The sequence below is a fragment of the Pseudopodoces humilis genome, chromosome 3 (assembly GCF_049639895.1).
Source record: "Pseudopodoces humilis isolate 2021_Gansu_Grassland_sample_001 chromosome 3, ASM4963989v1, whole genome shotgun sequence".
Lineage (NCBI taxonomy): Eukaryota > Metazoa > Chordata > Aves > Passeriformes > Paridae > Pseudopodoces > Pseudopodoces humilis.
Window position 1 is genome coordinate 78449016 of NC_142202.1, and position 14979 is coordinate 78463994.

The 14979-nt window shown below is 37.7% G+C and overlaps 1 protein-coding gene across 2 annotated transcripts in view; it reads left to right on the plus strand.

Annotated features, from left to right (window-relative positions):
* Nucleotides 1-14979, plus strand: part of RNGTT (RNA guanylyltransferase and 5'-phosphatase) — a 171845-nt gene that overhangs the window by 125219 nt on the left and 31647 nt on the right. For both annotated transcript variants that reach the window (XM_005518195.3, XM_014263722.2), the window contains exon 14: nucleotides 12552-12618. In XM_005518195.3, the coding sequence (XP_005518252.1) occupies nucleotides 12552-12618 (67 nt within the window). The remainder of the gene's footprint in view (nucleotides 1-12551; nucleotides 12619-14979) is intronic.

Below are 14979 nucleotides of genomic sequence, written 5' to 3' on the forward strand. Positions count from 1 at the left end.
TGATATTACAAGATAATAGTCCTTTATTTTGTCATACCCAGGAAGACTGCATTTCTTAGTTCTTCAGAATGTGGAATACTACATTTAAGTCTCTTACTACCTGAAGAATTCTATAAAAAAAATTTCATTTACAAGTTTGTATATGACTATGCTGAGGCATTTAATTTTATAATTGACAGAGGAGCTAAATCTTGCACCATCCGTAAAGGTTTCAGTAATGAGCCTGAAGCACTCAGTAAAGTTCATGAAGTCTCTGACAGTCTTCCTACCTTATTTTGGGTAGTAGGTTTGTTTGCAGCAGATGGTTGTTCAAGCATTCTGCTGGTGGCACTTGGGTCTGGATAGAGTAGCAGCTGGGTCCATATCCTATATTCCAAACAAACAATTCGTTGTTCATTATGGGCTTTACCTTGGGATTGCAATCTGCATAGTCCCCCATGAACCCATACCTAAATGATTTGTAGACTGTAATTCAATCATTTTTCTGGTTATGCATGATTAATTAATAAAGTATTTTGAATAAATTATTAAAGAGGTGTGGAGAAACAGGAAGAAAAAAAATCAGCTGGAGTGGTCTGGCAGTGTGCATACATATTGCTAAGGGTGCTCTTCCCATGGAGGATCTATAATAAAAGGATGTGAATTTTCATCTTGGTTATGTATCTGGTCAGTGTAGACAGGTGAATTTTGTATTCTCTATTTTAAAGGGAAATTTTTAGTCTTCTATGTGTCTTTATTATACCCATGCATATCAAATCTTGCTTCTTTTGCACACCAGAGCAGCTTCTATGAGCTCGACTTTAATTATGTGTCTTGTGTTTAAATATTTATCATATTTGAATTCTGACTCAGTTGGCCTAATTCTAAGACTCCTGGTTCTTTTGTTACAATAATTAAATACAGATCACCTGATCAGTCTTTGGTTTGCCCTGCATTGTGAAAAGGACACTGTTGCCAAGTGTTTTACTCAGGGTACCAGTGAGGTCGTGCTACCACTGGTGTGGCTTGCAGGGCACTGGGAAAACCAGAAAACTGTTGGATTGTCTGTGCTGTCAGATGAAGGGCAGAACAAGGGAAATTATAGCCAGATGAGATCACCCCATCATAACTTCCCTGCCCGTTCTTTGTCATGGTTTTTCAGTAGCAATAACCTGGTAAAAGTGCAGAATATTCAAATTTCCATCTCTACTCTTATGATTTAGAATAGTTATTCAGGACAGAAGTCTGAGGGTTGGGGTTTTTGTGTGGGGTTTTTTGGTTTTGTTTTGTTTAGTTGGTTGTTTTTTTGATGATTGGATTTTTGTGGGGTTTTTCGGTTATTGTTTTGTATTGGTTTTCTTTTTTTCTTTTTTATTTTTGTTTCTTTTTTTTCTTTTATGTGTGTGTGTGTGGTTTTTGGGGTTTTTTTTATCAGAAAGACCAAGAACAAAGGAATGACAAAATTTCACATGGAAGGAAAATTCAGTGAGCTTTGAAGTCAACCCTTTAAATGTTAGGAAGTAACAGAGTTCTAGTTGACAGGCTTATTCGCGTTATGATACATCCCTTAGTTAAATGGAGTAATTACCTTTCCCTCATCCATACACAAAAGAGCATGCATCATTCACTTCAGAGGAAAGTAATGCTGAGGTGGTATGAGTGATATTAAATACATCAGCTTCCTTTCAAAGCAATGAACTCTGTAATCTGGCTAAAGTTGCCAGCTGTTGCTTCATAACTTGCTTCGTCAGCAGACTTTCTCTGTTCATGACTTTTTCTGATTACTAATAAATATATTAAACAGTCTGTTATATAAATTGAGTAGTCACTTGGCTTCTGCCAAGATGGAAACTGACCATTTATTCTGCCTGTCCAATCTCAAGCAGAATTTGGTCCAGAAAGTAAGAAGCGTCTTCCATTTACTTATAAAAGTACTTATAAAAGTATTTACTGCCTAGTTTTATGGTTTTTAAAAAATAAATTACTGTGGAATAAGACTGTGACAGATGCCTTTTGGCGTCTGTTAATCTGAATCGATTATGTCAGTGTGCTGCCCCTCCTGTTCACCACTACTTTTCAAGCACTCTTTCATTAAAATGATCAAAAGAGAGGCAGATGCAGCCACAGTGTGAGTGCAGGGGATGTGCAACCTCCTAAGTAGCACTGCCATGCGTGGCCAAGGTAGGCACGTTTAACAATGCTGTGCTGAAGGGTAGGGCTCTGGGAAGTTTGAAGAAAATACCATATTTCTGTGTGTAAGATTCACTTGGATTTTTTAAAAATAGCAATTCAGACCATCCATATTAGGAAATGTCAAAAATCTTGGGCATGTTGCATCAGGATTTGGTGATTTATTTCACCTTAATTATTGCTCTAACTCCAGAGCTTTCCTTTCAGTACCTGCGTTTTCTGCAGGGATTTCATTTTGGTAACTAAAAACCCCCATGTTCCTGACTAGGTGCCTTTATTTTTTTGGTGGGTACAAACAAATCCACTACCTTTTTTACCTCTTCAGTCTACCTATCTTTGTTGGTTGTTTCCTGTATTTCCACATGATCAAGTGGATGTACTGAATAGTTTTTTTACCAGTTTTTAATTTTTGCTATGCTTGAGATTTTTTTTTTTTTTGGTTATCTCATTTATTTTTTCTATGTCTTACTTGTTGTTAGAAATCTGTTTTCCTTAAGTAGCTCTTGAAACACTGAAAATGTCTTTGTTTTGACTTGAAAATATCTGTAATGAGACTTTGTATTTTATTGAAGTCTCATGATACAAAGCTTCGCATTGTGGTATCAATTCTTCACTTAATTATGGTAGTTAAATTTGCTGTATTGTGGTGTCTGTTATATTTTAAAAGATGGCCAAGGTGAAAGGACCCTGTGGGGTCATAGACTAGAATGTGGATTTATGGTGTTCCAGTGAGGCCACTGCAGAGCTGTGTGAGCACTTTCTCTTTGTGATATGTGGATAAATCTGGGCAGAGTTGCATCACAGCCAGTGTTAGGCTGATCTTTCAGCAAATTGGGAATAGTTCCTAACTCCTGTCCTATATTTCAGTGAGATGAAAGGGATGATAGTCAGAAAGAAAAACTGATGTTTACGATCAGAAATAGATTCTAATAGTGAAATCTCTTGAACTACGTAATAACCTCCCAAAGGAAAAGGCAAGCAGCCTCATTTTCCAGATAATTTATGGCCAGCCTGGCCAAATTGCTCATTATACTACAGGGAGTAATATTCCATTGGTGGAGGAATGGGCATGATTATTTAATAGGTACTTTTCGTTTCTACTTAGTTTTCCTTTCTATTTTGTATGGATAGGTTATGTGTAAATGTAGTCAAAATTCTTCTTTATGTTATTTGCCTGTAAAACAAAGCCAGACATGCTTTGGAGAAACATTAAAATATTATCAGCACTAAACATAAATGCAGCAAACAAAAAGAAGTGCTGTTTGGAAACATCTCATATTGTGGTTTTATTTATCAAGTCCACGAATGTGCCTTGAAAAAATCTCCTTGTCTCTAGGAAAGTGTTTGTATACAAACACAGCCCCGCCCCCCACAAAAAAAAAAGAAAACCACCACAGCCAAACACTTTTTCAAAAAACTGATGCAAATTAAACCCTGTTAATTGATAGTAAACCTTTATATTTGTCAGTTGGTTTTTTTTTGATGGTCTAGAATTACTTGCAGACCATTACCTCAGATATGAGGTCACTTCAGTTTGCAGTTTCAAGCCCTCTAAATGTAATTTTTATTTCATTTGGTATATAAGAGTGGTGACATTATTCAGTGGAAGTATGTCTTTCAGGGATCAGTTACTGCCAAGATTCCCATTATCAATAGTCAGTGACAGATAGTGATTTACTGTAGGGAGTGAGGTGGTGCAGTGAAGCCTTTCAAGTACCACACATAAGAGCTCGAAGGGCAATTAGCACATAACATTGATATTGTTGCCTGAATTACATGTGCTTGAAAGCACCAAGCTTATTAATATGACAAATGGCACATGCTATTATAGTACTGTTGTGGGAGGGCTGAGGGTGTCAAATTCAAGTCTGTAGTTTGTGCTACCCACTGCGTTTTTCCCTGGGAATATTATTTGGAATACACTTTTATGTTAATTGCAGTCACCATTAACTTGGCTTGGACTATTCTGCAAATTCAGAATTCATGGAATGAAAGAGGTTCACTTACATTTCTGGGGAGTTGTTTCTTGTAGAGATGAATTTACCATTATAAAACTCTTTATAGTCTCTTCTTTTGCACTTTAATGTATTTCTTCCCTTCCTTTTCCGCCTCATGTTCTAACCCAGGGATTTTTGCATTTTTCCTATGTAAGCAGGAGTGCATAATATCTCTTTCAGTTCCCTCATAACTTTTTTCAGTTTGTGCTCTCATTTGAGGACGAATGTCCTAAGTCAGATATACAGTCTTATTTGCCTACTCCTTACCATGAAGACTTTACTAGGATAAATTATATTTGTTCACAAAAAATGTTTTCTTGCTTGACTGATATGTAACAATTTTTGTTAGAATATTTTTGTAGCCCAAACAGGTGATTTGGTAAATGCACTGTGAAAAGCAGGAGACATCTCTCCTGTCTCGCCTGTTGAGCCCCTATGTTGCCGTTGTCCTTGTTCTGCATGCACTGCTTCTGTGGAGCTGTCAAGTTCTTGACTCTCTATACTTCTAGAAAAAGATGAAATTATGTTTGCAGACCATATATGCTTGCAGTTTAAATTTACAAGCACTGTTATTAGCCTTTTTCAGAACTTGTATTGGATCCTTTTCTATATTTTAAAATATTTCATAATACCTACTGTAGTGTTCTCACAATGTTACTCTTACAATACTCAGTGAATTGCATTAATGAAATAATTAATAATCTTAAAAATTATTAAATATAGGAAGTTAATTCTTTTGACTCTAACATCGTTTTTCATAATTCTCTGTTTATGCTTTTCTGATTTTCTTACTGTTTTTATATTCCTAGAAAATACATATTAGTTTTAAACCAATAGGAAATGATTATCATAAGCAAGAAGCAAAATATAATTAGAATGTCACTGTAGTAGAATTCAAGTGATTCTTCAAGAAACTACTTAGGAAGCTGCTTCTCTTTGTATGGTTATGATATTGCAGCACAGTGCAGTTTTCCTTCCTAGTTTAAGTGAACACAGGATAAAGGTAGAATATTTATTTTGTTTGTAAGAGGACATCAGCTTCATCACAGGATCATATAGTGTCCTTTCTGCTGTGTCATAGTGCTTTATTTGTGCTCAGGTCATCATGTGCAGTAATGCCATAGTGGAATAATTTCTTTGCACAATTGAATAGAAAATTTGTAACATTATGTGTGAAAGTTACCTTTATTCTCAAAGCTACCCATGAAGAACATTCAAGCAGTGTTTGAAAATACAGTTACTTAACCTACAAAGGTGTTACTTCTGTTGTCAGGGCTGTTCTTCATCTCTGTTCATGACTTCTAAAAGTCATTTATTCACAAAATGTGCAAATGCATCCAGAGTGATTTTCGGAGACAGTTAAAGAGCATATCAGGATAGTCTTTGTATATGCTTATCACGCAAAAGATACATTTTAAAATTAAACATAATAACATTCATAATTAATATGAATCCCCATTATATAGCTATTTAAAATATGGGAGTTTAGACCATTAGGTCATGGAGATTTTCCTGAAATTTTGTTCTGACTCTCCAATTTATATTCAAAACAGTGTTTTTTGCATTTTGGCCTTAATCGGGCATGGATGTGTACACTGAGGTGTTCTTAGCAATAAAGATGCAGATGCGCAGGAAGGTCAATAACCCCACTGTATCAAAATGTTTTTTTCTTTTCATTTTGCTTCACAACTATTCCAGTCTTGGCACACATCTTCTCAGGATTGAAATCTTTTCACTACCAATCTCTGTGAAGAGTGCAAATCTGCCCACGGCATATGAAGGATGAAATTGTTGCATCAGTTCCCAGTGCCAGTGTGGCTGCTTTTTGCTACTCCTGACTGTAAAGAGGAAGTAATCCATGTATTTTAATCCCTTTATCTCATCATCTCATCAGTGGAATTCCTCTTTAATCATTTCTGATAGAGTGAGATCTCTCCAGGCAGACACAAAGGATGTTTCAGGTATCAATCCACTGTTCATATAAACCAGAAAAAAGCCTGTCTGATCTGGAGAGAGTTCTTTCAGATTAGAGAACAGACCACAGCCGAAGCTGCCTCTCATCCTTTGCAGAAAGCAGTCAATTCCATACATGTTGTCATTACAAGTAGAGCAGACACGCACCTTATCAGGATGAGTTTTGGAAGTTTCTGCAGTTTTGCATGCTCTCAAATACCTTTGTGATTATAAAATACAAGAGTGAAGTTCTTTTACATCCAGCAAAGCTTTGGTGGCAGGCGATAGAACTTACCAAGCTCCTAAAAACAACATAAGCTTATCTAGAATGAAAATCATCTAGGGCCCCGTGCTCCGGTGGTTGCAGGAGCTGGTGAAACAGGCAACCATCAAGAATAAATCAGAAATATCAACCTACTTAACTTACGTGGAGCAATGAACTGCTCTTCAAACAGGGTGTTTGTCAGGTTCAATTTTAGGATTGCCTAATAAAATCCCATAAGACATTATTTGATAAATTGTCATCAGTTCTGAGACTTTTGTGAGTGCTTTTGTTGAAATGTAAGGAAGAAGTTGAATATTTTGTTTTTTAGGGCTAGTGAATAACTGAGACATTGCTGTGGGCAGCTCTGTGCCCACCACTCCCTCTTGCATGGCAGCTTTCTTCCTGAGAAACCAGACACCCAAATACTTGCTCATTGGTCATCATTTTCCTTCTACACATTCCACCTGTCCAGTGCCAATTACTTCTTTTCAGCCCTCCTACTGCACACAGTTTTTCACTCCAGACTGCCTGCTTTCCAAGCCTGTCTGACCTTTGTGCTGTTAGCTAGAGCTGCAAGTCTGTTTGTGCCCCTGCATAATGTGTCACTAGTCTTGCACCCACCAGAGCAAGTGCAGGAGCTGCTGCCTCACACAGGAGCAAATTACCGCATTCAACTAATCTGAAGTAACTTGCTCCTGTGGGAGGTAATGGGTCCTGGCTCCTCCCTGCACTTTTATTTCTCTGCATGCTCCTTTCTGGAAGCCTCCTTCTGTAATCTTCACGGCAGCACTGGGTAGCCTAGAGGGAAGCTCACAACTGCTTTGTGTACGAACCACTTGGAAGTTAACGTGCTCGACTCTAGTTTGGGTGGTCCTGTTTGATAACCTGAGTGGATTTTCAAGGCAGCTTTTGAGTCTGAAGGGGTGGGCATTTCAGGTACAGATCAAGCTGCAGATTCCTCAAGGTACACCTCCCAATGAGATATGAAGGAACTCTTCGTCACCTGCTTTTCTGCCTTCACAAAATGCTACTTAATGGCTGGAGCATTGGTGGCTTGGTGGGCAGTGCCTGAATTTTTGTCAGTATTATCTTGAAATCCCAGAATAGTATGAGTTGGAGGAGACTTCCAAGATCATAAAGTCCTGACTTCATAGGGGATCATAACCCCCTGCCATGGGTAGGGACACCACCCACTAGACCAGGTGGCTCAAAACCCTATCCACCCTAGTCTTGAACACTTCCAGGGATGGATTGCTTCTCTGAGCAACCAGTTCCAGTGTGTCACCACCCTCACAGGAAAGAATTTCTTCCGGATACCTAGTCTAAACCTGTCTTGTTTCAGTTTAAAGCCATTCCCCTATGTCCTGTCAGAACAGGCCCTTGTAAAATGTTCCTCTCTAACTCTCTTATTGCGCTCTCCCTTTAGGTACTGATAGGGTAATTCACCTTCATTTTAACATGTAGTAGTAAATTAGCAGGAGCAGACTGTGTGTGGAGAAGAGGAAATGATCAGGCTGCTTTGAAATGAGCTACCCTCATAAAGTCCATAGCCAAGGGCCGCTCTGCTTCCCATGGCCAAAGGCAGTAGGAAGGAGGCAGTGGTACTGGGAATGTCCCAGCACCCTCAGGGAGAATGTAAATTGGTTTTTGCTGCTCCCATTCTCTAATCCTTTGGTCTTCTCCAGCCCAGAGCTCTATCCTAGTGCTTTCCAACCCAGAGGGCTGCTTTTTCACTCCTTTATGCCTTTCTCATCCCTTGTACTCTCCATCCTCTGAGGTCCCGCAGTGCCTTACTCCAAGTTTCCTTTTACCCAAGTTCTTAGTCCTGTCCTGTGTTTATTTGCATTAACCACCATCAGGTCACTGTTGCCACCACACTTTTTGGATCACCTGGTCTGACCGTGTCTGCTCCTATGGTCAACCTCCCCCACCAACAGGAGCGCTTGGCTCCTGCAGCTTGGATTTTGAAAACATTGTGTACATTTATAACCCAGAATAGACCAAAGCTAGGGAAATTTAATGATACTTATCTAGCAGCATTTTATTGGTACTGGAGGGGCCTTTAAGACCTTGATATTATGTTGTCAAAACTCTGAAATGATTTGTCCTCACACTTCTGGGGTTTTTATGTAGTTTGCATTGAAATGTAACTTTGCAGCCCTAACAGGCAGGTTGAGCTAGAGGTTTGCTCCCTTGGGTGTACAGGAGATGTCATGTTATATATGCACAGCACATCTTAAGGAACTACTGTTTCTTGGAGTCATGTTTCTTTCCTTTGATGTACAGGGAAAAAAACGGGAATTATATGGATAATGTATTGAGTGGAAGAGACTGCAAATAAATTATATGACAGTCTGTAAGCTAGGCAGCTTTGTATATTGCTACATATTAAATAAAAATTAGTATGTGTTGAAGTGTCAGTAAGCATTCGTATTTTTGATGATTGCGTCTCATAATTTTAAAGTAATTATTTGAAGTGAAATTCAAAGGTAATAATTGTGCTGTGAAACTGTCATCACTGTTTCATAGCCTGGTATTGATTTTGGCCAATTACAAGTGATGTGTAACTTTTATCAGGGTTTGGTGTTGAGTACTGCTGCTGGTGTTTTAAGAGCAGAACTGTACAACTGTTATACTAAGTAAGAAATAGAAGACTGACATTTAAAAGACAACATTGACATATAAGTGCTTATAACCAAACCTGCTTACCATTGGGAAGTCTTAAAAGGCCAAGGGTAATTAGCTGAGAGTATTAGGAGAGAATATCTGCATCAATTTAGACATATTGACATTTATAATACAAAGTTAATTTTAGGTACTTAAAAGTACACCCTGGAATTGTGGTAAAGAACTCCAAAACCAGCTATGTATAGTTTGAACTTTCTGACTGGTGGGAGGTACATCTAAGTACATTTAGAGGTCAGTTGTGCTGAGTTTCTGTGGGCGAGATGGAGTTTGGTGCATACTCCTCTGTCTCGCCCCTCTCCTCATGGGCACATGGCTTTTTGGTACTGCCACTGGTGGCTGCTGAGGAGATGGCAACACTCTTGAAGTAGCTTGGTTTATTCAGAGCCTCAGCCGTGTTGCCCTGAGAATCAGGCCTTTTGATATTGTTTTCACAATTTCTAGCCACTTTCCCAGGAAAGTAATTGTAAACATAGATGTTTGTAATTTTCATTAAAGATATGCCTTTTGATGGATGTCTCTCACGGTCAGTGTGTTTGGGAAAGCGGTAACCTGACTATCCAATCCCTGGTCGTGGTCGGAAACCTATAAATACTGAAAGAACAAATAAACTTTGCTTCTTCTTTCACCTGCGTCCATGTGAATCATTTCGTGTCCGACAGTGACACAGCGGTGACTCTTGTCACAGCGTGCTTACCTCTCCAGGCTCTACTGCGTGAGCTCAGCCTCTGAAATACAGAGATTGTGCTCATAATGAAGACCCAGAGTAAAAGAGCTTAGACTAGTGATGAGTATTTTCTTAATTGCTCAGACCATTTAGGGACATAAACCCCAGATATGTCAGAACATTAAATTATGATCATATTGGGGTGCTCATTTCAACCTTCTTGGGCTCTTAAATGGAAACTGGCTACGTGTTGGTGATATAATTTCCAACTACAGAACTCAATAGGATTGTGTAAACTAGGGAAATACAGACTGCAGCCTTTTATTTAAGGAGGGGAGAGCTACAAATAACTCCGTTCCCTAAAAATTTTCCTAATATTGCATTACCATTGCTTTTTGAATGCCATATAAGTGCAAACAAAAAGTTGTAAATAAAATGCTTTTTAGCAGAGGCAGTGAAAGATGAATAGTAATTAGCTTGTCCTGTGTGAATATCAATCTTATTAAGGAAGCCAAGTCTTGCAGTTCAATTGGAGTGTGCATCAGTGATAGCAACTTAAAACTGTGTAGACAGCTGGGCAATCTCCTGGAGAGACCAGTCTTAAGGTTCCCTGGATGTTTGTTACTTCTAGCTAAAGCAATCCTAAAGATCTCAATTTTTAATGGTTCTACATTTTTATCTGGTAAGGAAAATGTGAAGAATAACCAGATGGGAATTATCACACTGAATGTCTTCTCTTTTGTAAGGTCCCTTCTAGAAACATAGCTAGTGGATTATCTTGTTTTTCTTTTCTGTTATATAATAATTATGTGCAGTTCTTTGTAAGAATACTTTGTTGCTTTAAGATGTGTCTCTGAAATATGATGATCTACCTTGAATTCTTTTTGTAGCCTCTTTAAACCTTCTTTGCTAATTACTTCTCATATATTTCTTTCCATTTAGAAAACCATGAAATATTTTCTGATTTTGGTTTATAGCTCTACGAGAAAGTTAGATCAGTATGCTGTGTTTTCCAGTTCCAGACACCTGAGTTCTGAATAAATTTGACTTACTCTGACTGAAAATGAGCTCAATATGCTTATCCTGACCTACATACTCTTCTGAACTATTGCATAACAGTAAAAGTCTTCCCAGTGGAGACTAGCACACTGATTAGGAAAGGGAGGAATCCACTTGCCTGTCTGTACTGTGTGGTATCTCTGTGTATGTGGTCTGATCTTTACTGGTCTTTTCTTTCTTTGCTTATTTCTGTCAGTGCTCTCGAATTTTTGATATGCCATATCTAATTACAGAATGGTTTTTGAAGAGTGATAGTTCAACACCTCTTCTTACTTAACTGTTTCATATGTGTGAATGTTTTGACTTTGTAATTTTGCTGAGTTCTACCAATTCCCACTGTTGGTGAACCAGTTTAAATTCATATATATCATATTGTTGTTAGAACTGGGAAGAATCAAGATCATACTAAGGTATGTATGTTCCGTGGGCTCAAAATTATTTACTGCTATCTGAGTTTCTGTTTTCTTTTGTTTATGAAAACAGGCCTGGCAATGGTGAGAAATGAGATGAAAATGACAGGTGGTTTAGTTATAAAAAAATACATCTCAATATGAATGATAAGTGTGTGTATATGTATATATATATATTTATGTATGCCTAATAATGTGAGAAACAGACACCTCATTGTCATTGCTTAAGCTGAGTGATGCCTACATTTGTACTTATTTCTGGCTATTCAATTTAATTCTTATGTGAGGTCTTATTGCTGAAGGGAATGGGATATAAAATTAAAAGAAAATATAAAGTAGCAAACACTTAATGAAAACTTGGAGCTGCTGATGAGTGTGAAGAGTTTTCAATGTCTCTTTTAATCAAAACAGAAATTCTGTCCAGGATTTGTCATCAAAAAAGTTCTCATTGTTATAAAGAACTGGTATTTCAGTGCAATGTTTAAGAGGCTCTTAACTGGAGGGAATGATTGCTGGGCCTTTGCTTAGCAAGAGGAACATTGTAATTATCCAGTCAGAACAGAACACTGCTCTCCTGCCCTTTTGCTAGCCAGTGATGTTCTTGTCAGCCTGTTCATAACAGCAGTGCCCTAATGCTCCTCTGGAGTTTGGAGTTTATGTACTGATAGTATTGACTTGCACAGTATCTGCAGAAATCAAACTCTTTTCCAGAATTATGAACAGGCATTTGAGACAACTTACTTGCTGTCCCTCTGGATCTTGGTGGTGTATGCAACAACTTTATTAAGACTTGAGGGGAACAGCAAGCACAAGCTGTGTCTGGGGCTCTTTTTATTTAGCAAATCATTAGGCAATATTACAGAGATTCTCTATTATTTCTCTGATTGTATTGATGTCATTTCTGTATTACAGTGCATACTTTTATGTGCCCTAATCTGTTTTAACTCTTGGGCTTGCTGCTCTTAATGTGTGTATTTATGATTCTTTTCTCTTGAGGTCTCTTTGTCTCTAATGGTCTCTGATAAATAGAAAAGGCATATACCTGCCATTCTTCAACATTACTGAGTGGCATCCATCACAAAGAAGCCTATGAAATTATTTTATTGAAGACCTGCTTGCAACATAAACACGTATTACTGATGTGCACCCATCTTTAATGCACATCTTTCCTTTCTTACAGTAGTTCAAACAGAATTGTGTAATCCGATTTGCAAGGCTAGCTCTTGCTATCATGGTGAAGATTGTTGCCCTGCTAGGGTTTTGTCACAATTACTGCAGATGCAGAAAAAAAATAACAACCTTACGGATGTGAAGTGATATCTTAAAAGATTCTTTTCATTTTTTAGGCTACTCACCCAGAATGTTGGATTTCTTTATGTTGGAAACCTTGACAGACCTTTTTCACAAATTAAGGTATGATTAATAAGGTGGGGGGTCGGGGGTGGGCTATTTGAATTGTTTCACTTCTGTATGATTTAGAGAACTTCAGGACTTCAAGTTATCAGTATAGCTTCAGAAAATACAATGGGAAATAGTGCTGCTTTGGTTATGTTTACCATATTCTGAGTTTGCTTTTGGTTTAATCTATGCTCTTAACTTGTCAAAGTTAAGTTCTTGTCAAAGAAGTTTAGTTTTTCCAATCATCTTTTGATTAATTTTGACTCTGGTTTAATTACCAGAAGGTTTTCTTGTCAGAGACATTTCAAAGCAAAGCTACTTTTGAAGCCCTGTAGTTCTTTAAGTGATCCTTGACAGGGAAGACACTGCAGTAAAAAGCACAGATTGTTTTCCCGGTATTATTAGATTTATTATGAAAGACTCATACAATTGCTGGAAAACAATTTGTTTTTTATGACTTACTGTTTCTTCAGTGGAACTATAATAGCTTCATGGCTTTAATTGCCAGTTGCTAATTAGTTATTGCCATGTCACTTGCAAAGAAAAATGTTTTACAAGAATATATGGACTGATTCTGATGAGTGTCATTGATATTTTCATTAGAACAAAGAGAGGGAGGCATTAGCATGTCAGCCATTGCACTGCAATGTGGAAATGTGGTATCTGTTTTAGAATGATGAAGTGTTCCCATGTCCTAGATGATACCTGTAATTATTATTACATATTCTACACTCTTGACTGCATCTTTCCCTCCATCATGTGCAGATGCTTGTGCTTCAGAATTTTAAAAACCGTGTTTTTGTTTTACTTCAAAATGAAACTTAATTTCTAAAACTCAGATGTGTTCCTTTGCCATCCCTAATTATGTTACTAAACAGTATTCCCAACTGTATCTAGCAAATACTTAAACCTTGGTACTGTATTAAAATTATTTTAAAATAAGAAATGCATGCTTTTAGTCTTCCTATTTCACTTTCTCTCATCTCCCCAGTTCCTACATATGTACCATTCAGTTTGGCTAATAACCAAACAATTAAAATGTTACTTTGTATAAAACAGCTTGCTAGAAGTCTCTTCAAAAACAACCTTGTATACTTTCGTTGATGCCTCTTCAGACTAGTGCTTGTTTAAAAGCTTTATAAAAGTTAACTGCTCTGTTCTAAATGAGGCTCTGTTTCTGCCTGCTGATCCACTTATAAGAAAAATAAATAGCAAAATGGGAGATTTTCCCCATGGCTGGGAGGAGTTTAAGTCCACTGGGTGGAAGTGAGAGAGAAGAGGTGAATACCCCACTTATTTTCTGCTGCTTGCAGTCAGCAGTGGTACCCCTCCTAATACTTTGGGCCAGAGAGAGACCCTTCTGCTCACAGGACAGCTGCAGAGATGCTGTACAGGATCCAGATGCAGGACTGAGGGGCAGGCCACTTGCAAATGCTTAAGGAAAGAGGACACTAACAGGATAAATATGAAGCATGCAGACAGCTTCCTGCAATTTGCATGCAGGGTCTTCTCTGCTGGAAGTGCTGTCTGCATCCTGTTGCTTAATAGACTCATTTGGTCTTCTCTCCCTCAGTGTGCTTGAAGGATTTTCCACTAAATTTTCAACATACAAAGTCATGCTATCATTATGAGTTAAGGTATAATTTTATATCTTTAAATGTATTGCCAAATTATTCTTTTTGGTTCAACCTCGCCCTTAGGTCAAGACAAGATGAGCAGTCATTCTCCATTCCTGATTTTTATCTTCCCTTACACATTACCCCACCTTGCATCCTCCAGACCACAGAAACTTAATCTATTTAATTGCTCCCGAAATCCAACTCAGATCTCCAATCAATTTTTTGTTTTACATACCCTTCTGTATTTCTATTGTTGCTTTTTTTAGAGTAGGGATGGCATAGTGTTGAAGATATGGGCACAATAGAGTTTTCTGTTGTGTCTGCAGTTCTTTAGTTATGATACCATTCTTGGTAAATAGCTGACATACAGTTAATTTGAGTAAGATAATACTAGACTTTCTGGTAATATATCACTGGTGTAGTCTCATCCTGATTGTTGCATTTTCCACAGAATAGGTTAAGTGGATAATCAAAATAAATTTCAGTAGCTGCCTTCGGAAAGCAAAGCCTATTTCTTAATTACTGGCGATTACATTGATAAGTTTGAATAAGCTAATTCCACAAGATGTACTCTATAAAATATAACTTACTTTTGGAGCTATAGGGATACATATGGGCGTGTGTTTGCATGCTATTGCTTTGCTTTGCTTTGCTTTTTGTGCTAAAAGCAATGCTGCAGTGGTGAGCTGATTGGTGTGGCTTGTTATTACCTTCAACTAGGAAATGGCATGTAGTTAACAAAGACAAAAAACATTTG